Source organism: Oryctolagus cuniculus, chromosome 13, assembly GCF_051225735.1.
Source record: "Oryctolagus cuniculus isolate XC-2025 breed Fujian yellow rabbit chromosome 13, ASM5122573v1, whole genome shotgun sequence".
Classification (NCBI taxonomy): Eukaryota; Metazoa; Chordata; class Mammalia; order Lagomorpha; family Leporidae; genus Oryctolagus; species Oryctolagus cuniculus.
The window spans coordinates 60,068,443-60,092,816 of record NC_142879.1 but is presented as its reverse complement, the minus strand read 5'-3'; the positions used below and the strand labels follow the sequence as shown (position 1 = coordinate 60,092,816).

At 36.4% G+C, this 24,374-nt stretch overlaps 1 protein-coding gene across 8 annotated transcripts in view; it reads left to right on the top strand.

The window, feature by feature from the left end:
• Positions 1-24,374, top strand: part of RYR2 (ryanodine receptor 2) — a 772,754-nt gene that overhangs the window by 703,206 nt on the left and 45,174 nt on the right. For 5 of the 8 annotated variants that reach the window (XM_089311246.1, XM_089311245.1, XM_089311243.1 and 2 more), the window contains 7 exons: positions 1,753-1,829; positions 4,070-4,143; positions 13,127-13,159; positions 14,284-14,364; positions 15,483-15,571; positions 17,164-17,292; positions 22,359-22,463. In XM_089311246.1, coding sequence (XP_089167372.1) covers positions 1,753-1,829; positions 4,070-4,143; positions 13,127-13,159; positions 14,284-14,364; positions 15,483-15,571; positions 17,164-17,292; positions 22,359-22,463 — 588 coding nt within the window. 8 annotated transcript variants of the gene reach the window in all.

Genomic DNA, 24,374 nt, shown 5'->3' with positions numbered 1-24,374 from the left:
TGACTCTCAAGTAAAAAATAAATCTTTAAAAAAAAATAAAATAAAACCTTTGCGTATGCCTTCTAAAATCTTGTATGTACGATGCTCCTTCACTAGTGATGGAGCTACTTTCAGCTATGCCCATTGTAAGTCGAAAAAAGGAGTATTGTAAGTTGAAAATACATGTTTAGCAACAGATAGTTAGACATTGTGTTTATAATAGAATTCTTAATACCAAACTAGTTGCAAAAATCATAAATATGTAAACATTTATGATTATAGAATACAATAAATACTCCTGATCTACTGAACCTCCCAACTTAGCAACACAGTACACTGTAGACTCTTGGTTGCCTCCTCTACCCACCTGCAACTACATATCACCAGTCTGGGAAAAGAGCAAATTTCAAAGTTTGCTTTTTACTGAATGTGCATCACTGTCACACTCCCATAAAATTGAAAAAAATGTGAGTTGAACCATCTTGTATCAGGAACCTCCTGTATTTTACTTGACACATGCAACACTTTTACCTCTATGGGAAATAGCTGTTTTGGTTTTTTTTAACTTGCTTTCTTATGGACTCCTAGCTAATTCTTTTTTTTGAAGATTTATTTATATTATTTGAAAGGCAGAGTTATAGAGAGAAAGGGAAATGGAGAGGGACAGAGAGAGAGAGTGAGAGAGAGAGAGAGGTGTCAATCTTCCATCCATTGGTTCATTCCCAAATGGCTGCAGCAGCCAGAGCTGAACTGATCCAAAGCTAGGAGCTCAGAGCTTCTTCTGGGTCTCCCACATGAGTGTAGGGACCCAAGTACTTGGGCTATCTACTGCTGCCTTCCCAGGCACATTTGCAGGGAGCTAGTTTGGAAGTTTAGCAACCAGGACTAGAACCAATGCCCATATGTGAATTCTGGTGTGCAGGTTGCGGCTTTACCAGCTACTCCACAGCACTGGCCCATATGTAGTGTAATAAGCTGTGAGAGAGAGCTGTGTGTTGCTTTAGCATGCTTTACATTTATGTTTAACCATAGTTTTATCCACAGATCTGGACATCATTCTGAAAACAGAGGAGAAAATTTAATACTCAGATGATTCCTAGATATAGTAATACAAATATAGGAAATTGATTTTATGGCTATAGTGTTAGCATGTGGTAATCACAACTCTCAAATTGGAAAACTGTTCATGGAACTCACTTTTGTTTGAAAAGCTGTAAATAAGAGGTGGATCTTGTTTTGGCTTAAATTGCACTGTTTCTGAATTTCCAAGTACTTAAAGGATGACAGAAAGAGAATTAAAAAATACTATTTGCCCCTTATATTTATGGTACTTTGGGTGTTGTGTAAAGCAACTCTCTTGTTCCAAGCCATGTTTCTGTACTGCTGAACATAGCAATACACAACTCTCTTGCTTTGACAAACTTCTCACTATCTCATGATAAAGTTAACATTAGTATCAGTTGTGTAAACTGAGTATTTTTTAAATTTTATTTAATTTATAAAAGTTTTATATATTTCATACATATACATTAGGAACATAGTGAAACTTCCCGCTCATGCCTGAAAGCTTCCTCCCCCTCCCTCTTGGATTCCCACTCTTAATTTTTATGGTGATCTATTGTCAGTATCCTTAATGATTGTACAGTTAACCCTGCTCTAGGCAAAGGAGTTCAACAAATAGTTTTATCATTTCAGAATAGAAAGCATGTTTTGTTTCTATATTTAGTTAAAAAAAAGTGTGCTCAGTGGCCATTGGTTTCTATATTTCTATAGAAAATGCTTGACTACCTCAAGGAGAAAAAGGATGTGGGCTTCTTTCAGAGCCTCGCTGGACTGATGCAGTCATGTAGGTAAGAATATGCTTGCTTTGTTTTGGTTCTACCCAGTGGTTATAGTTTTTCAAATAATTGATTTGTGGGAAGAAAGTGCTTCCACCTGCTGGTTAATAGTTTAAATGCCTACAAAAGCCCCAGGTGAGGCTAGGGACCAAAACCAGAAACGAGAAAACAGTCCAGGTCCTATGTGGGTAGCTGAATCCTAGTTTCCTGAATCATCAGTGCCGCTTCCCAAGGTCTGCATTAGCAGGCAACTGGAATCAAGAGCTGGAGCTGGGAATCAAATTCTAATATGGAATATGAGGGTCTTAATTGCTGTCTTAACTGTGGTTATGTTTTCTTTTCAAGTGTTTGTTTTACATGCTGATGATAATTTGACAAAAATGAGTTTTCAATGGTTAAAAGTGAGACAATAGGCAGTATCTTGGTTTTAGGGTGTAAGTCAACTTTGAATTATCAAGTTACTCAAAGTTAATAAAGTTTTAAAATGGTCTTCCTGGAGGAGGCATTTGGCCTAGCACTTAGTCTGTGTCCCACATTAGAGTTCTTGGATTCCTGGGTTCAATTCCTTTCTTTGGCTCCTAACCAATTCCAGCTTCCTGCTGATGCAGTAGTGGTGCATGGTTCAGTGGTGGTGGTTCAAGTAGTTGGGTTGCTGCCATGTACCTGCATGTACCTGGAAGACCTGAACTGAGTTCCTGCTTCTGACTTCACCTTCTGCCCCACTTGTAGATACCTGGGGAGTGAACTAGCCCGCAGGAGTTTGCTTATGTGTATTCATATTCATTCTCTCTCTCCCCATCTAGTCCTTTCCTCCCTCCTTCCCTCTCAAAAAATATTTTTTTCATGTTTAACAATCTGTAATTCAAATGTGAAAGTTCGATACAAGCCATTTGTAGGGCTTGGGATTTGTTGCTCCTTTGAAAAACAAGAATGAGAAACTACAAAATAAAAGATCTTTCTACTTTTTAAAAATGTTCAAGGAATGGATAAATCATGGGGCCACGAAAGATCCATTAATAAAACCCACTTTTTCCCCTCCCAGTAGTCTTAAACACATTCTACAATCTTAGCTACATTTTTCTAAGTGAAAAGAATTTATAGTTCAGCTTTGCTTACATAACCATTTGAAAATACGTAGCACCAAAGCCTGCTTCCTGTAATACCAAACAAATCATGAAACTATTTCAGTATTTGTTTCTTCTTTTTAATATAAGGGGGAAGTTATTTGTAGAAAGCAATATGTGGCCTCCACTTATATTTCCCAGAAATGCCATATGCCATTCAAAGTCCTAGACGCTCTCAAGCCTTCAAAGTGGAATTCTTAGCCTAATGTGCATAGGAACATGAATGGCAGAGTTGAAAATCAATATTATAACTATTTTTCTACTTATCTGAAGTACAGTAAAAAAAATTGGTATCAGTTGTGTAAACTGAGTATTTTTTTAAATTTTATTTAATTTATACAAGTTTTATATACTTTATACATATAGAAAAGTCAGTGGCACAAGTACATTGGCATAACTTAAGGAACATTATACAGTTAAAACAAAAACACCATTTACAAATATTCAGAAAATAAACTGCTAACACATAAAAAGTAGCTTACTTACTAGAGTGTAAGAATTTAAAAGATTGGTACTAAAGAAGACAATAACAAACTGGAATGAAAGCCTTGAAATCACATCTAAAATCAGGGCTTTTTGTGGGGGCCTTCACACTCTTCTCTCTCTCTACCAAAGTAGTCTTCCCTGTGCTTAAATAAATATCTGAACGAATTCAAGTATAATCTTCAGCTTTGAAAATGAATACTGTCTATTTCTTTAAAAAATAATTCTATGAGTTTTATTTGGGAGTCTGAAAGACCTTTCTCTCTCTTCTTCAATGTTGGACATTTCTTTTTTCCCCTAATTTGTGATAATTGCTTCCATTTTTTTTAACATTATTTAAAACTGCTTGGAGAGCATTTATCTAACGAACCTGGGAGATACTTAATGTGATAAGCTGTTCCAACTACACCAATATGATTATTTCAAGTCTCTGCTAACATTGTAATACATTCCCCACGCTGAAACCTATGGATGCTAGTGTGCGACTGGGAAAATGTGGTTGGTAAGCACTGAATGGGGATGTGTTTTCATTGTTAATGTTACTGTTTGGTTAACATTTCAAAATATGCAGTATTTAGGCATTTGCTCTCCTGAACAAAAAAATGTCCTATTAGTCCTCTAAATCTTGTTCTCCTATTATTACAGTGTTCTTGACTTAAATGCATTTGAACGACAAAACAAAGCTGAAGGACTTGGAATGGTGACAGAGGAAGGATCAGGTACTAATCACTTACATTAAAAGGATTACCTATCCCCCTTCTTGCGTGAAATGGATCAATTGTAAATCACCTTTTTGAGAGAGATGCAGGGTTATTTCAAAATAGAAATGTGACTCATTTGAGATTTCAGAATTGTCACCCTCATGGGTCACAGCCCCAAATGACCTCCACATCGGTCATTAACTCGTTTTTGTCCAAATCTGTCGTCAGTGCCCTCTCCCCTGGTTGGTTTTTACTGAAGGGTAAAGGTATAAGGGGGTAAAGATGCCTTATTAGAAAATTATTTCTAAAGCATAAAGCACATGGATGAACTCGTGTAGACAATGTTTGAGTTTCTTTAGCCACTTTAACAAACCTTTGGACTCTCACATTCTATGTCTTTAGGATAGTAATTCTTTCAGACCCCTCTTCCTGTCACTAGTCTTATTAACTTCTCCCTTTAAAACCATTATTCTGCTCTCTCTCACACATATCCATACATCTCTCTGAGTCCCAATTGTTTGATGAAAGAAGATACAGTAATTTTTGTGTTTAAATAATTCTGATTGCTGGATTTGCACATGCCACCAAATACTGATGTGTGCAATCTTAAAATTTTTCTCTCTGCTAAGAGATGTGGGTATAAACTAGAAAGTGTAGCATGGAATGCATTTGAAAATGAAATAAACAATGCTGCCCATTCATTTTAGAAATATTTATTAAGAAGAATGTGTTTAATCTTTAAATTTTTTTTCTTTATGCTTTGTCTTTTTTTTTAACAACTTCAATTTTAGTAAGACCTTTGTTTTTATCTGCATCTGTGGCATGGTTTGGACTTGTCATCTTGTCAAGATGTTACTTTTAGAACAGTGGGTCTTTTATAACACTAACCTTATATAGAAAATAAATGGTCTCCCATCTGTCATTTTAGCCTATTTTTACTTTCCGAAATATTTTATAATTAATCTCTTTATCTCTTTATATTTTGTTCCCACAAATAGGAAAAAAATCTATATATTTCTTCCTATATTTTAAAGTTAATCACTATCCACAGTCTAATAGTGCTACAACTAAGTGGCTCTTCTATTATTTTATTTTCTACTTGGCATTTGAATATGTAAGTCCAATCATCAAATATAGGTCATTTGGTGGCTGAGTTAGCTGCCTTCAAGAAAAATTGCTAGCATCAGTAGAAATTTGGGTTTTCTGGCCTCTAGAACTCAGCACCCATCTGAAGAACTCACAGCCACTGCTAATCTCAGACCACATAGTATCTGCCTATGTCTACTATCTCTTAGAGTCCAGGCCATTGTTCAGATGTAAAACGCTGAAAAATGAATGAATTTGTTGTCCAAAGTCTGACTTCCGTGTCTTGGAATTCGAAATTAATTTTGTTTTCCCTGTAGTTATTGCATCGTGTTCCAACATCTCTACACAGAATTCCATTGATAATTCCTGGTTACTATTGATATCAGCTCCTATAAAGAAATCACAGTCACTCAGGTTTATTTTATACAGCTTCCTATCCTTTGTCAGCCAGATATGGAAGGGAGTAATGTTTTTGCATCCCCAAACAAAATAACTGTCAGAGTAACCATTCTGAAGTGAGAATTATTTACATCTCTCCGTAAGAGATTGGTTTAATTTGTGTATTATTTTTCAACACACAAAAAGATATTTGCCCAAATTGATTAACACATTTTGTATTTTATTTCCTTACAAATAGCAAAACAAAACCACAATCTCAACTTCTTTCTTTTTCCCCATTTCCTTTTCTTTCGACTACTGTAAATGTACTATCTTCCCTTCCTCAGTCATCACTCATGAGCGTGGTAATTATTAAAAATGAACTGCCTCTTATTTATTTGCTCTTTTTATTTGTGGTTAGCTTTGTGTAGAGACTTGATAATGATAGTTTATGTGCATTTTTCCTTTTGTAGACTGTTTTATCAAGTAGACTATTTTATTTCTATCATTATGCATCCTGCTATTTTTAAAAAATTTATATATCTAGCTTTTCTACTTTTTTCCCTTTCTTTCTATGAGGATGTACAGTTATATATATACTAGTTACAAAGAGGCATCAAGCACTTCCTTTATGTTTTTATATTTGTTCTGTTGTGTTTCTTTTCTTTAAAGGTATGTTCCAATGGGCCCTATGTTTGCAACTGTTGTGTGGATGAATGAATGTTAGAATGTGTACTCTAGTCTCCTGTAGTGTTTCTGTCTTGAACACACTGTGGCTTTATGGCTGCACTGACTGGTGCACAGGAAATCAGTGATAGAGCCAAGGAGAACCAGGATGTGTTGAACTCCTCCTGAGTGTGCTCTGCCAGCTGCCTTCCAAGTACTGGGAGGTCTACAGGGATTTTTCTCTACTTCTTTGGAAATATCAAGATTAAAAAAAATCTTTTTTGCAAAAAAAAAAAAACTAACTTCCTTTATTCAGACTGAATTCATAGAGCAGTAGAAACAGCAATGATTTATGCTTCAAACTAATACCATAACAAAGGTGACATTAATATTTCAAAGTGGTTTTTAAAAACATGCTTTTCAATGGTAACCAAGAAGCGATGAGATTTTTGGATAGCACCTGATACAAGGGCACTTTGAAAATTCCATGGAAAATTGAATTAAAAGAATTTTTTGTGTTCAAAAATTGAAATCCATGCAGTTTTTTTTAATAATACATATTTTCATGAATCTTGTGGAGTCCCCCATATGTCTCATTTGAATGGATTTCAAATTACTTTACATCAAAATAAACATAACTTTTAATTCCATTTTCTACAAACTTTTGGAAGGACCCTTGTATATCAACAAGGCTCTCTAGTTTAAATTGTGTACTTTCTGAATATATGCTATTACCTAATCAAGAGACCTATTATGAGAAAATTATTAATATTGTACTATTTCCCAGATTGTTTTAAGAACTATACTGAGTCTCTTTCGGCATATTTTAAAATTTTTGGTTAGGAAGACATTCTTTTCTTTTAGATTCTACCAAAGTTATGAAAAGCTTATGCCTGCCTAAGAGAAGGAAAATCAGTCTTCCTTGTTGGAAAGTATAAAAAAAGACTAAAAACCTGAAATGTGTTATGGATGCCATTAAGGTCCAGATAGCATTGAGGGAGCACTGAGAAAATAATCTGCTAAATCTCAAGTTTCTCCGTCCTGAACCACCATCTTTTTTGGGCTAAATCCCTCCTGATGATGATACATAAATTAATTACCATGGGCAAAATGTAAACGTAAGCATACAATTTTTTTGCTAAACACACAATCCCCCAGCTGGGGCAGTCATGACCCCAGCTTTATACGTAAGGAAACTGAGAGACAGGATGGTTCTTTTGGCTTGTCCGGGGTTCCCATAACTAAGTGACAGGGCCGAGATAGAAGTGCAGGCATTCTGCCTCCAGCTGTTTGTTTTAGAGAGCCCAGGAGCCAAATCGCTTTACCCCTATCTTTTCATATTTTTCAGGGTTTTTTTTGTGTGTGTGTCCAATGTTGTAGTTTGTACATTTTTGCCCTTTACTGTTCTTTTCTCTCCTTTAGAATATCAATCTATTGCCAAATTTATTAATTATTATTGAAATCTCAGAATCTTTTAATTTTTCACAGTTATTTCTTTTGTGGTATTAAGATACCATTAGAAACTATGTGTTTCTTGACAATTTGTATAGAAAGGTTTCAGACTAATTATGACATTCTTTTTTCTATTACCTTTAATATGTACACTTGCCCTGTATTCCTACCTGTCCTTACTAAATCTCCCCCATTTTTGCAAAAGCTTGGCCCTCCTACTCACTTAAAACAAAGCAAGCAAATAAAAAACTTTAGCAGATGTGTTTGGTGGATTTGTGATGTGCTCAATGTTGTCCTTTCTGTATATTTTATATTCACATGTGTTTTCTTTTAATAGAATAGTGAAGTTCAAAAGCAAAAATCTATATATGAATATTCAAAATTTCATCCCATCCTTAGATTTTGATTTTTTATCAGAACCATTTAATCTCATTATCAAATCATTATGGGCTTGAAAGTGCAATTTTCATTTTTTTGAAAGTTCCTGAAATATGGCAGAATATACTGCATTTTATTTTTGATCATTGTGTGGTGGTCTTCGATTTTATAGGTAATGTGAAGTTTCAAAGTCCATCTCGTTTCTTAGAAATGACTTTATTTAAAGCTCTTTTTCTAAAACATTAACTACCAATTATCTTTCTCCAAGTTTCCATCCGTGACTGATAATATGTTGTATTGATGTTCTTACTAATATATTTATGGTGACCTCATCAAATTTCTGTGAAATTGAAGTAATAAAGATTCATTTTAATAAATTAAGCAAAGGAATTAAATTGATCTTTAAGAATTAGCTACCCTAACTTTTCTCTCTTTACTAGTTTTTGCTGCTTAATTTTTTATTTTCTGCCTCTCACCCAAGATTTTCAAAATATTTTCTGGAATGTAGTCTCGTATTCTGCCCACATTAATCTGCATTCCTATGAGTAAACCCACTCCTCATGGAAAGCCTGTGGTGTTGGTTCATGGCATCAAATAAGTTTTTTTAACATCTTCGCACACTTTTAAATTTTGAATACTCAAATTTAAGTGGCTATTGTGTGCTGGATGGTGTCCTAGGCATTGGAGATCATAGGAGCTCAGTAATGTATAGATCTGCTTGTAAGCAGCTAACATTAGAACAATGTTCTGTTTGTGCAGATGAACTTAATTGAAGTATATGCTTCCAGGGATGTAGGGGGATGCATCACAATAGAAGTAATATTTGCCCTGAAGTAGGAGTCCCTCTGGTGGATAGGAAGGGAAAAACATCCCAGTGTGGGGCAGCGGGGGTGGGGGGTGGGGGGGGTGGTTGGGGGGGGTGGGGGGGTGGTTGGGGAGGTATGCAAAGTTTAAGGTATAACACGGGCCAGAGGGCAGGAAGGAACCTGGTGCATTTGTAGGGAAGTGATCAGACTAGACAGTGAAAAGATAGTGTATAGGAGATTCTAAAGGATTTTTTAGGCTGTATCAAGGAGTTTGTGCCTTTTTTCCTCCCAGGCCATTTAGGGCTATTAAATAGGTAATTTTATGTATAGTGTTAAATGATCCACCTGGAATTAAATTCCTAAAATTGATCCGTCAAGCAGTACTACTGATACAGTACATTAACATGAGAGTGTGCACGTTACTCACTGCTCAGTAATGCTGCTATCCCACAGACTGAGACCTCTACTGAATGTGACCAGTACCACTTCCTGCATGGCGCTAGGGGAGCTCTGAGATATGTCTAAGATACATTGTAGGAGATTCTTCAGGGTAGACTGCTCTTGATTACAGCTAAAGGAACTCATCTGTTTATCAGTGGGGTATTATAACTAGATTGATACTTTTGAAAAATGACAGATAACAATGTCTAAGAGGGGTATCACAGTGTAAAAGGCACAGTGTTCAGTTAAGACATTGATGAATGGAATGGAGGAAGGACAGTAAGGATTTCAATAAGAGAAATATGAGCTGAGAGGCTTAGACTATAAGAAAAATAATCTGCAAATAATATTTAAAAATCAGAGGGATTCCCCCTCCACAGCTATTTTAATCTGTTTAAGTCTTTGATATACTTTCTTTCTGTTACTCTTAGTACATTCCTAATGTATTTTGCATTGTGGTTATTTTTATAATCTCAGGATCTGAAAATATATAATGGTGTCAGGTTGTTAATTAAATTTAAATAAATGCACTCAGTGGAATTTAACAATTATCATACCCATAGCCTATTAAAATTCTGTATTTTGGATATTTTGAGATATTTGATCTATGATTTTAGGACATTGATACTCTCTATTTTCATTTTTGTGCTTTGCAGACTTCAAAGCACATTTACTTGCTTGAACAAGTTTGATTCTCTCAATAGCAAGGAGTTTATTAATCCCCATATCAATGAGGAAACTAAGAAATGTGAATTGAATTTCTGTGTCATATATATAGAAAGTTTTTCTTGGATCCTAAAATTGATGAAAATAAGTTTCAATTCATGATTTAAATAACACATAGTATGTGCCATGGTTGTTAGTTGAAGATTTTATTAGGTACTGATGCTGATTTTACAAAGTTTAGAAAATATAGCGTATAGAATTCAGAAAGGCTGTATGATACTAAAATTATCTTTTTTATTACTTGTTTCTTACATTAGTCTGTGAACTTCTGCAGGTTAGAGACTGTCCCACCTCACAAACTGGCAGAGGGCAAACATATTTAATGAGTTTTTACTGAAGTTTATTAAAGTTAAATCTTTTATTAGTTAAAAGCTGTATGGCATTATTTGAATTAATTTCCCATTGGTTTACTGAACCACAAAATGGGATTATATTTGCCTAATTTATAAATTATAAACCTGAAATGAAATCTTGAGATACAATGTCTAGTACAATGCCTAGCACATTGTAGTCAGTAACCAAATGTGAAGTGTAAATTCACTTTAAAAATTTATTTTTTTGTTAGTTGAATTGTAATGTAATTGAAGAAGCTATATCTAAGCCAGTTTAAGCAGTGACACTAAATTACCAACATGGAATAAAATATCTGACATTTTGCTAGCTAAAATATCTTTAAGATTAATTCTTAATTTTTGTCATTGTACAAAATAAATAAAATCTAAAGATCAGTAATCAGAATGATTTCTTTTCTGGCAGAGGGTACTTTTGAGTTACATTGAGCATTAGATGATAGGTACTCTTTTGATTTGGCCAGTGTTAAATTTCATGCTGCTCACCCTTTTATATTTGTGTTATTAGAATTACTGACATGACAAGGCCTTGTAACAATGAAGACGTTAGTGTTCTGGAATCTATTTATCCTGATTCAATTATTTTATATACATACTCTGTATTTTAAATTATTCCATTAATTTTTATTAATTTATTAATCATTGTAAATTATGAATAATTATGAACAATTGCACCAAGATTTCTCTGGAAAATAGGCTGAGAATTTCGAGGGATGTCCATAGACATTTTAGAGTGTCACTAGACATATACACATACATTCACACATGCACAGTTGTTTTATTTAAGCAGATCTTGTATTCATCTAATCAATTGGATAAGCCAATTATGAATAGAATGGTGGCCTTTAAAAGTATGTTAGCTCTGTTAGTTCTCTAAAATACAATTTACTGTTCCACCCTTAGGTTGAATAAACAAATTCTTCCTAGTTTTATTACAATGTGAGAATGTAGAATTTTGAGACCACGTTGGTCCATTAAAATTGATGGTTTTTGGAAAATATAAACACAAATAATGCATGTATTCAAATAACTACATTTGGGCTAGCACCGCGGCTCAATAGGCTAATGCTCCGCCTAGCGGCGCCGGCACACCAGGTTTTAGTCCCGGTCGGGGTGCCGGATTCTGTCCAGGTTGCCCCTCTTCCAGGCCAGCTCTCTGCTGTGGCCCGGGAGTGCAGTGGAGGATGGCCCAAGTGCTTGGGCCCTGTACCCCGTGGGAGACCAGGAGAAGCACCTGGCTCCTGGCTTCGGATCAGCGCGGTGCACCAGCCGCAGCACGCTGGCCATGGTGGCCATTGGAGGGTGAACCAATGGCAAAGGAAGACCTTTCTCTCTGTCTCTTTCTCTTACTGTCCACTCTGCCTGTCAAAAAAAAAAAAAAAAAACAAAAACAAAAACAAAAAAACCCTACAAATAACTACATTCATCAGCTAGTCATATTGTGCCCATCTTTATTTAGTCTTCTTGCCATTACTCCTAATATGTTAAGCCATTTCACGATTTGTAAAAATGACTACAGATTATGAAGAACCAGTGATATGGAAGATACATTTTATGAGGATATTTTATCCTCATTTTATATGTGAGAACCAATCTAGCAGCAGCAACAATAGTGAAATAACTCTCCCTTTACTACAGTATTAGAAACCCGAAGTCCCTTAAAAAATGAAACCAAAAAAATGCTCCTCACTATATTTATTCTGAGTCCTCATGCAGCTATTACAATTAATATTTGAAGAATGTAAGAGCACTTTCAACTACATGTTACTCCATTTTGTTGTTACTAATCTTAGTTTCCATCATACAATGGAATTTCTTTTGCATACATCAAAATAGACCGTTGATCCTGTACCTTCTGCAGACATAAAGCCATCATCCATCTCTGTTACTATATCACTTACTTGCAGCATGGGAAATGGCAGCATTTTAATCTGATAGGACTGTATTTATTAAGCAGTAGCACCTCAGGTTATATCAGGATCACCTGGTGGTAAATGAAGATCTGAACTGTACCCCTCCCTCCAGCCCCTCTCTGTTCTGCTATGTGCAGTGTGTCTTTACATAAGTGAAGTTACTTGTATGTGCTTGGGTTTACAGTCAAGAAATTCTCTGCATGCTAGCCAAAAATGAAACCTTATGTTATAAATCATATGCTTTGCACACAACATTTTTAGGTACACAGGTAGATTGCATGATAATTATTTCAATGTCAATTTTTCTGAATACTTTAGTAAAGATTATTTCACATTGAATATATGAACATTGAAAATGTATACATGGTTTATTGATTTGATTTTCTGCAAAAAAATGATATTGCAGATGGCCTTCCAATTAAAGAATCAATAAATATTACTATTGATATCTTGATTCAAATATCATTTTAAAGCTCTTTTAACTAAAGAAACTCATAAAAATGATGCTTGATGTCATCAATGAAGAATTTTACTTGTTAGCTTAAACTGTTCTCCCTTTCTTACCTATCTTGTCATGAAATTGAACATTGAGGAGTGGACTTATCAGCCATTTATGGAGACAGTGTGCCTTTGACCCTTACACTTGCCACATCTGATTTGTATACTTGGTGATTTTAGCTTGGTCGCCAAAGATCATATCTTGTGGGCTAACAGGGAAATGAGTGCAGTGATTTTATGTACTTTTTTTAATGTTTATATTAGTTTTCAAAATGGTTTTGCTTCCTAACCCTACCATTACATGAAGCCTCTCACTTTGAAAGTCACAGACTGCGGACTGGTAAGTCCATGAGCTCTCCGTCATTATGAACGTTCATAATTTTTAGTTAAACACATGTATCATTGCATAGTTTTCTTTCCTAGCCCAAAGTATTTCCAGTCTGTGAAAAAGTTATTGTTTTTAGAATGCATAAGTACATTCATTCACTGGCTAAACATTTTTTTCTGTCATTTTGTTTTCCAGACAAATTTAGCTTGTGGAGCAGAAATTCATAATGTTCACTTTTTTTTTTTCCACTGACACTTTATGTTTTTAAAAATCAAGTTTCATTTGTGTGGTGCTGTTTTGTGTTTGTTTCTTTCCTTGTGTTTTTGCTTTCAAAGTGACTTGTGATGAAATTAAAATCTAGGTGAACTATCTGAGCTTCACCATTGCTCCACAGGTGTTTTTAGATTTTGGTGATGCAGAGTGAGCTCTGACTGGGCAATTCCCTCCTTTTTACCTTTTCTTGGTCAGAGTTAGCTCTTACAGCATGAGCCACTAGTCTTTGTTTTGATTTGGTGTTGAGAATGAAGTCTTTTCCCAAGATCCCCTTCTTCTGGAAATAATGCTCCAGTCAGTCATGTCACTACTTTTCCAGTCAGTAGACAAGCTGATGAGAGTTAATTAAAATGAATTACTAAATATTTTCTAGTGACTTACAGTTTTCACAGAAATCCTTCAGTTATTATTTAAGAATAATAAAAAAAAATTCTTGGTCCTGTTTTATGGATACATCCAATGCTTTCCATTGAATAATTTAGCCATACCCTGCGAACAAAGCAAATTTAACTTTACCAATTGTAAGAGATATGGAGATCATATGATCTTCCAAAACAGGAAAGAAAAAAAATATTTAAACCTTCAGGTTGTCTGTAAAATGTTGCCAAGCCCATGCTGCTACTGTTAACAGAGAGAAATCTCAGTTTCAAGGTTCAAATGTTCTTTTCTTACAAAGAAAATGTACATCTATCTGCCAAGCGCATGATCTAACGAGCTTCAGATAGAAAAATGGCTATGAGTTGTGACTGTTTTGGGTTCATAACAATGCTAGACCAACATGCAAGCTGTATGGAGGTGGGGATCAAAAGGGAGGGCCAGGCTGGGGTTGTTGGTAAGATTTCATCCCTTTGGACTTCCCACAGGTGAAAAGGTTCTACAGGATGACGAGTTCACCTGTGACCTGTTCCGATTCTTGCAACTACTCTGTGAGGGACACAACTCAGGTTTGTGTTTAAGTATTTTGCTCAATAATAGAAAAGATCTGTTAATTCCAAATTTTTGAATCAACCAGTAGTTCTTGAGAATTAATATGTATGTATTGGCATTGTGATATTATATATATTTCTTTGCTACTTTCAGAGTCCTTGAATAGTCATTTCCTTGATTCCTAGCAGTTATTTTTATGTTAGAAAAGACAGATGACAGGAAGCAAAAAGTATGAATTTAATAGCTGTTTATATAGGTTTATTTCTTCTGTATTGTATCTCTACCTTGGTAATATATCATTGAATTATGTAATATATTTCTGTGAGTCCTTTATATTTCTTGTTCTCTATCAGAATTGTGGCCCCATAAAGGCAGGAATTATGTTTAATTCTTTTAAAGATTTATTTATTTATTTGAAAGAGTTACACAGAGAGAGAAGGAGAGGCAGAGAGATAGAAAGAGGGCTTTCATCTACTGGTTCACTCCCCAGTTAGCCTCAATGGCCAGAGCTGTGCCCATCTGAAGCCAGGAGCCAGGAGCCAGGAGCTTCTTCCAGGTCTCCCACATGGGTGCAGGGGCCCAAGCACCTGGGCTATCTTCTATTGCTTTCCCAGGCCACAGTAGAGAGCTGGATTGGAAGTGGAGCAGCCAGGACTCAAACCAGCGCCTATATGGGATGCCACACTGCAGGCGGCGGCTTTACCCACTATGGCACAGCGCCAGACCCAAGAATTATGTTTAATTTTATCTTTGTTTCTCTAACACTTTGCTCAGTATTTAGGAATAGATAATTGCTGATTAAGTAATTTCATTACTAAACTTTCAAAGATGGAAATCCTTTTTTAGTGATTCACTTGCCCAAAACTATAGATAACTTGGACAAAGGGAACAGCTGTTAGCAACACTGTAGATAACAATTGATTATTGCTCAGCTGAAGCACCTAGGTATGGTGGTTACTTGCTTTTTATGGAAAATATAAATTATTTCATATTAAAACTGTCAGATAAAACTACTTGTTACCATAGTGATTTTCCTATAAACAAAATCAAAAGTATCATTTGCCTTCAGAGCTATTTGGATAACACAACTCATTTTAAATTTTGAATGACCTTTAATAACTTTTTTATCTTATAGATTTTCAGAATTATCTGAGAACTCAGACTGGTAACAATACAACTGTCAACATTATCATCTCTACTGTAGACTACCTACTAAGAGTTCAGGTGTGTTGCCTTACATGTTAGTGACAAATGAAAGCATTGGTTAGTTTGTTAATATGAGAGTTGTTAAATTGCAATGTTTAAGTGTGCTGTCTCTTTCTCTGATCCTGCTACCTACATTGTTCTTTATTTCGTACTATATATTGGGATGTTCTTCCTCTATTTTTTTGCTTCATGGTATTTTCAATTCACTTTCATTTTGTAAATCACTTTTATGTTCTGTTCCTTCTAAAACTGATAGATAAGTTGGGGAAAATTATTTGAGGCATCCTTAGGAATAGGAAAGAAAGGCTTTCCAGCTACTACCAGATACTTAAATTTGATAGCCTGAGGTTAATTCTTTTTAGCTGTTCTAATATTTGCATTAGTTTTAATGTTTAACTTAATGCCTTGGATTAAAAATCTCCCTGACATCATAATTATATTTGATATCTTAGATAGAAGATAAAGTTATAGACCTCTTAAGTAATGAGAGCCCTATCCAACTTTTTTCTCCCTCATTTTATTTATTAGAGGACTCAGAGACACTTTTTTTTAAAAACTGGAAATTCAAATTCTCAGCTTTTTTCTCAATTTATTAGTATATTGGGGCATACCATCCATTTTTTTTTTACTTAAAAGGACCACATAAAGAAGCTTTATTGAAAGTTTATTTATGAATTTTAATTCTTATGTCAAAACTCAATTTTTCATATTCTGAACTATATTATTCACTTAATCAACTAGAGCTCCTGCACATGTAACTCCTTGTTAAGAACATCCTATCTATGAAGATCAATCTTATTTTGACATTTGTTACAATTGTTATTATTTATTAGTACAACTAATTTCCTCATAGGCAGCTATAAAAACAAGGATCATCCTAGAATTCTCACTGAGGAAAGGTTATTGATTTTATTGGAGAAAAGGAAACCAAATGTCTTTAACCCCCCAAAATTACCATCCTATGATTTCTGTAATGATTGCTGAATGTTACCCAATGGATAAATACACATTTATTAATGATCCTGTTTTTGAAGTTCAAGTGATCAGAGAAAAAGTAATTTTTATTTATTTTTAAGATTTATTTTATTTATTTGAAAGAGAGAGCGAGAGGTCTTACATCCACTGGAACACTCCCCAAATGACTGCAGTGGACAGAGATGAGCTGATCTGAAGCCAGGAGCCTGGAGCTTCTTCTGGGTCTCCCACGTGGGTGCAGAGGCCCAGGGACTTGGGCCATCTTCTACTGCTTTTCCAGGCCATAGCAGAGAGCTGGATTGGAAGTGGAGCAGCTGGGTCTCGAACCACCACCCATATGGGATGCTGGTGCAGCAGGCCAGGACTTTAATCTGCTACACCATAGTGCCGGTCCCAACAAAGTAATTTTTAAAGCTAAAATTTTGCTTTTTGTCTTCCCTTTAGTTATTATTTGTATCTGTGGATACAGTTGCCATATTATATGGTTAGGAAAATAATTGTAGCATGGTTTCAATGTCAAAAATATTTTTGCTTGCTGCTTTATTATTTTGAAAAATTGTTTTTTTTCTAAAAGTCCAATATTAGTAAGGTTAATGATAACTTTATAATGCTTAATAATATCATGTCTTTTTCAGGAATCTATTAGTGATTTCTATTGGTATTACTCTGGGAAAGATGTTATTGATGAACAAGGACAACGAAATTTCTCCAAAGCTATACAAGTAGCAAAACAAGTCTTTAACACTCTTACTGAATATATTCAGGTAAATGTTTAAGCATTTCTGTATTTGATGAAAGAAAAGCAAGAAAAAAAAAGAGTCAACTTGTTGCATTGAACTCCAGAGGAAAATGCCATATATCGAAATTATTGTCTGTCTCCCACTGAGCCCTTCTTGGCTTCTTTACCAATGACTACGACTAAAATATTGCATTGAAATGTGAATTTCTGTACAACGAAACTGATTTATCATTTGGGAAAATGATATATCATTAACTTATTGGAGGTATTAACCTTGATATTGTATGTTCAGCTGCTAGTAGATTTATTATGTAGTCAATAAGTTTTTTTAACTTTTATTTAATAAATATAAATTTCCAAGTACAGCTTATGGATTACAATGACTTTTTGCCCCCCAAAACTTCCTTCCCACCCGCAACCCTCCCATCTCCCGCTCCCTCTCCCACTCCATTCACTTCAAGATTCATTTTCAATTATCTTTATATACAGATCAATTTAGTATATATTAAGATTTCAACAGTTTGCACCCACACAGAAACACAAAGTGTAAAATACTGTTTGAGTAATAGTTATAGCATTAATTCACATTGAACAACACATTAAGGACAGAGATCCTACATGAGGAGTAAGTGCACAGTGACTGGAGTCAATAAGTTTTAAGGAAATAAAAAAGGTAGAGATGAATTGAGGGACAGGTAGAAGGTGGGATATTAAACCACTGTTTATGCCAAAGTGAGGATGAAGTTTCATAAAAACTTAATATGAAAAAGAATAGTGTTCAAAAAACTCAATTAGTACTTGTGTGTGCATGTATGTGTGTGTGTTAAAGATAAAATTCTAAATACTATAGAGAATATACCCCTTCCCCTGTTTCACATTGATTCTCTTTAGGCTAACCTTCAAGTCTTAACCTCCAGTTTTTAAAATGTTTTATAATATCTTCTTTTCCCCTTATAACCAGCAAAACAAAAACAAAAAGAAAGCAGAAACAAAGAAAAAAAAAGTGGGTTGATCATTTCAAAATTCCTTTCTTTGTAAGGCAGTAACAGAGAGACAGAACAACAAAAACAAAATAATTCATTACCTACTTAAGTTTACCTTTTCCACGTTCTTTTAAAAATTATTTATTTATTTTGAAAGTCAGAGTTACAGAGAGAAAGGGAGGGAAAGAGAGAAATCTTCCGTTCACTGGTTCTCTATCCAGATGGGCTCCATGGCTGGAGCTGGAGCAGACCAAAGCCAGGAGCCGGGAGCTTCATCCATGTCTTCTACATAGGTGGCAGGGACCCAAACACTTGGGCCATTTCCGCTGCTTTTCCCAGGAGCATTAGTAGGGAACTAGATCATCAGTAGAGCAGTCTGGACACATGCTAGCAAATGGGATACTGGCATCTCAGATTGCAGCTTTACCAGCTACACCACAATGCCAGCCTCTTTCTCTGTGTTCTTAAGGCAGAGAGAACTTCAGTATTGTGCCAATTGAAACTGGCCTGTTTGGGAAATGCCTCTAATCTTATTTCTTGAAAACAGATAAACAGCTTAGTATCATCCTGGTGATGTGAAACCATCAGCATAAGTGAGTGATTCTGGTTTGATTTTTCCACCAGTCTATGTCCTGATGTTGAATCTGAAACAATGGCTTTCTGGAATTTTTGCTTGACAAAGGGAAATGGGTACATTGGCCTTTGGATTTGAACTCTGTTACATACGGGTAGCCCAAAAAACTCTTGACTGCCTGTGGATTGCAGAAAATCTTAACCTTCTGTAATATAATACTTATGCTTTTGATTAAAACCTTAACAAAGATGGAGAAAATTATTTCTGACTTGTAGAAAAATCGTTTATTTTCTTCAAAATGATACTCTAGTATTTATCTAATAGCCTTCTGCACTTTTCATCCTGCCTGCTATTTAAGCTGTATGATGCTGGTATTTTATTTTTAATATTTATTTACTTATTCATTCATTCATTCATTCATTTGAAAGTCAGAATTACACAGAGAGAGAAGGAGAGGCAGGCGCAGGGTGGGGGGCTTCCATCTGCTGGTTCACTCCCCAATTGGTTGCAAAGGCCAGAGCTACACCATTCTGAGGCCAGGAGCCAGGAGCTTCCTCTGGGTCTTCCTATGTGTGTGCAGGAGCCCAAGGACTTGGGCCATCTTCTGCTGCTTTTGCAGGCCATAGCAGAGAGCTGGAACACAAGTGGAGCAGCCAGGACTTGAACTGGCACCCATATAGGATGCTGGCACTGCAGACTGCTGCTTTACCTGCTAAGCCATAGCGCCGCCCCCTAGTTTTAAACCATAATGAAACACTAAAAATCTATTGCTTTGAAACCAAAGTTAGCTAGACAGATCTAAAGTACATTCAGACAAGAGAACTGTAAAACGACCGTATGTGGTACATTGAATGAGGTGAATTTAATAACCTACAAATGAGATCAACCTGGGCTTCCCTACAGCTTCCCCAGATAATTCTCTTTTGTCTCCCACTCCTTGTTAGTCTGAGGCTTTCTCAGGGTTAAAAAATGTGTAGGGGAAGAGGCATAAGGAAGGAAAGATATTCCCTCAGGTCACCTGTAATGCAGGATGCAATCATCAAGCAATCTGGTGTGGTATGCTACTGTATTCCTTATCCAGTGTCTGCAAATGATTCTTTTCCCACTCATTTTAGGGTTGCTCATACAGATAGTATGCTTCTGGTAGTCCATGCCCATGCTGAAAACATATTACCCTTTCAAACAGTCTTGGGCAAGAATTCAGGTGGGGCAGGGATGGCTCCTTCCTGCACAGCCCATAGAAGAACACACAGGTTTTATGTCAGCCAGGGTCTGACACACTTGGTCCTACCAGACATTGTGGGATCCAACTTCAAGCTGAGTTCTCTCGTGGTTCTCCTGAAGCCTTCTGTCTCACTCCACACCGCTACCTGGTTGCATTAGGGGAGAGAAAGGTGACACCCGACACATGACACACGGAGAGCTCTCTCCAAAGTCTCTTCCTCTTCCATTTCAATCCCTTTACCTCCTTAAGGTGGAAAGATCTATTTTTAGGCACTCTTTTTTGCAATATTGAATCTAGGCCGGCGCCACAGCTCAATAGGCTAATCCTCCACCTTGTGGCGCCGGCACACCGGGTTCTAATCCCGTTCACCCCTCTTCCAGGCCGGCTCTCTTCTGTGGCCAGGGAGTGCAGTGGAGGATGGCCCAAGTGCTTGGGCCCTGCACCTCATGGGAGACCAGGAGAAGCACCTGGCTCCTGCCTTCAGATCAGCGCGGTGCGCCGACCGCAGCATGCTGGCCACGGTGGCCATTGGAGGGTAAACCAACAGCAAAAGGAAGACCTTTCTCTCTGTCTCTCTCTCTCTCACTGCCCACTCTGCCTGTCAAATATATATATATATATATATATATATATATATATATATATGGAATCTAGCACTTTGCTTTTGTAATACAGGTGACCTTAGAACTTATTTAGTTACTCAGTTTTAGGGTCCCAAGCAAACCAGAGCTCCATTTCCTCACCTTGTCACTGTCTTTAATGGGGTCTTTTCTTCTGGTCACTTGTTCAGAATAAAATCTGAAATGTTTTAATATGCTCCCGGATTTGAACTTTCTATGAGCATTGTCTAAAAGAACAAATGCTTTAGAAATTAAGAACTATATGTACTTTTTTCTTGCAGCATAAAATCCCCATTATTTGTTTTCATGATTGATGTGGGTGTGTTTACAAAGCCAAATGAATGTAGAATTTTTTTGGGGGGGGGAGAAAAATAGAAACCATCTTCATCAAAATATTCAACAGGCTCTGTCTAATGGAAAATAATGATCACTTCTGATGTGTAAGCTAAGCAAACCAAGGTTTCTTAAATATAAACTCACCTGTATTAAAATTTTAATGCTTTTATTTCAACATTTTGTTCATGAGTCAGGCAGCACTAGACCACAAATGATTCAGCCCTCCCTTGGGAAAACAGGAGAGGGACACTTTTTAAGGTATTCCTGGAGGCAAGACCAAGAAAAAAAATTATTTAAGTTGGAAGTTTCTAGTTGGGAATTAACTGTCAATTTCTGATCAGTAAATTTGCCATTTATAATTTGTCAGTTTCAGATTGGGTACACTTAAGTTTACATTGGGGCATCTGGCTCTTGGTTTAATTACATAGGCACCCCAAGCACCAGAGTCATTTCAACCCAGTGTCCTCCCAGTGTATGATTTCACCAGATTTTAGATTCATTAAAATAATGACTAATATTAATCTTTTAAAAATATCAAGGCAGGCATTTAGCCTAGCAGCTGATACTCATGTCTGATATTGGGATACCTGGATTTGATACCCAACTGTGGCTCCTAACTCCAGCTCCTGCTAACACCGACCCTGGGAGACAAGTAATTGTGTACTTGCCACTCTATGGCATAGACATAGAATGAGGGACATAGAATGAGTTCCTGACTTTGGCCCAACCCAGCCCCCATTATGGTGGGCATTTGGGGAGTGAACCAGTATATGGGAGTACTTTCTCACCTCTTTCCCTCTTAAATAAGTATGTATTTTCTAAAAATGAGTGTTTATACCATATGTAAACAGTTGTACAATTAAGAACATGTTGAAGAGGATTTGTGGTCTATATGAATGTGTTAACCAGGTTACTACTCAACAATAAGAAGTACTCATATCTCATCCTAAGCGTATTCTTGAATTTTTTTCAGCACCAGGTAGTGTCTAGTTATTGATTTAACTGCCAAAATACCTGGACCTTACCCTTTCTTCTAAATGGAAGAGATCAAAGCCATACAAAAAAATGAAATTGTTCACCACTGTGTATGGTAGTATTTTATTATTCAGAAACAAAAGATAAAAATCTTTGATAATGTTTTTTGAGCTTTTTAAACATTCTAAGAAGAACCTGCTTATCTCAAGGACAGCATTTTTATCACTTTATATTTTTCTTTCATTGTGGTTTCTTTTCAGATAACATGCTGGCCATAAGAAATAAAAATACTAAGTAAATGTCTTTTCTGTTATTAGAAAGTTTATTTTGGTAAATAAATAATCAGGAATGACTGCTGTTTTTCTGTTTGTGCTCCAGGGCCCTTGCACTGGGAATCAGCAGAGTCTGGCACACAGCAGGCTATGGGATGCAGTGGTGGGTTTTCTTCATGTGTTTGCCCACATGCAAATGAAGCTGTCTCAGGTAAAGGAACTTCCTTCCACAGTCCTAACCAACAAACCAGACACGAGAAACACCAGAAAATTTAGCATGCTTTCTTCTATTTAGACACATCCTTGGTTTTGTTTTGCTCTACTTTAAACATAAAACATTTTAATAAAATTTTTTTAATAAAAAAAGACTTCTGTGCAAACTGGGAGTAGAGACTTCTCATTCAAATTGGAGAGCAAATGGTATTAAGGAATTGAATATGAAGCCCCTAAACATTGGACATGGCACAGTCCTCATCGATCTACTTCCTAGCATTGTTCACTGGCATGTTCCTCTCCATTACAGATCATTGAAAAAGGATTTGTAACCTGTTAGGAAATCTCTTACTAAAGAGAGACAATTCTTACAGGGTTATAAATAAGCAGCTTTTGCCAGTAGATGACACTTGAGGAAGTTCAACTTCATGAAAGTCAAACAGAAAATAATAGCTATAAGGAAAAGCAAACATGGAATAATTAGATTTTCCATCATGCTTTAATATTAATTTGGAGATGACTATTGAAAATGCCAGTGTGTAATTTTCTCACTTCTACATTTATTTGATTTGAAACTAAAAGATACATGAAAAGAAAAGCTTTCAGCATAAATTGAGTGAATGTGTGCTGAATTTTGATGGTATATCTGAGATCTGACATAACTGTCAGGGCATAAATATTTGTCAGAACTGGTGGGTACAAATGTGGGTAGGCCAGCTATGTCTGCTTGCTGGCAATGTTGGAAGTCGGGATTCTGTCCTTCCCCAAAGACTTGGAGACAGAGACCCTGTCCTCAGGTGTTACCTGTAACAGTAACCTTTTTGTCATCCTTTCATAGGCAGGCTCTTTAAATGAAGCTGGCCTCATCCTAGGAGATGTATTCCTGAGCAGTCAAAGCTATGTTTGTTCAAGTCTTTGGAGGTCAAAGTTAAAGCCTGGTCCAGAGGAGGGCTCAGAGGATCCTGGCTAGAGTTAGATCGTGAAGAGGATCTTTGTCATTATCTGGTTCCTGGTGACATCAGCCAAATGCGGGAATATCATTGTTTTCCCATGTAAACATTTTTGGAGATTTATTTTTATTTATTGAAAAGCAGGGTTACAGTGAGAAAAGGAGAGAGAGAGAGACAAAGAATGAGAGAGAGAGTCTTCCATCTGCTGATTAACTCCCTAAATGGCTGCATTAGCTCCAGCTGGGCCAGACTGAGGCCAGGAGTCTTGAACTCCATCTGGGTCTCCCACATGGGTGCTTGGGCCATCTTTCCTCTGCCTTCCCAGGTGCATTAGCAGGAAGCTGGATCAGAAGTAGCGTAGTCAGGACTTGAACCAATGCTCATATGGGATGCCAGCATCACAGGTGGCAGCTCAGCCCACTGCACCACAACACAGATCCCATTAATGACATTTTGGTAACTCAAGGACATCAACATGAATCCGATTTATGCACTCACAACAGACTTATCATCCAGATATGTTTCCATGATGTTATTAACATCTTGTGATACATCTAGCAGCTTTTCAGGTCATGGCTGTTTGGAAAAAAAAACATCCTATCCCCTCCAGCAGTGTCTACAGTTCATATATAGCAAAAATCCAAAGAACTAAGGTCATGAACATTTTAAAAAAGAAAAAAATTTTAATGAAAAGAGAAAATTTGGGGTCATCATTGTGGCATAGCATGTTAAGCCACCACCTATATGCATGCCAGCACCCTATATGGGTGACAGTTTATGTCCCAGCTGCTACACTTCTGATCCAGCTCTCTGCTAATGGCCTGAGGAAAGCAACAAAGATGGCCCAAATTTGTGGGTCCCTGCCATTCATATGGGAGATCCAGAAGCTCCTGGTTCCTGGCTCTTGGCTTCAGCCTGGCCCAGCCCCGGCTCTCCTAGTACTTGGAGAGTGAACCATC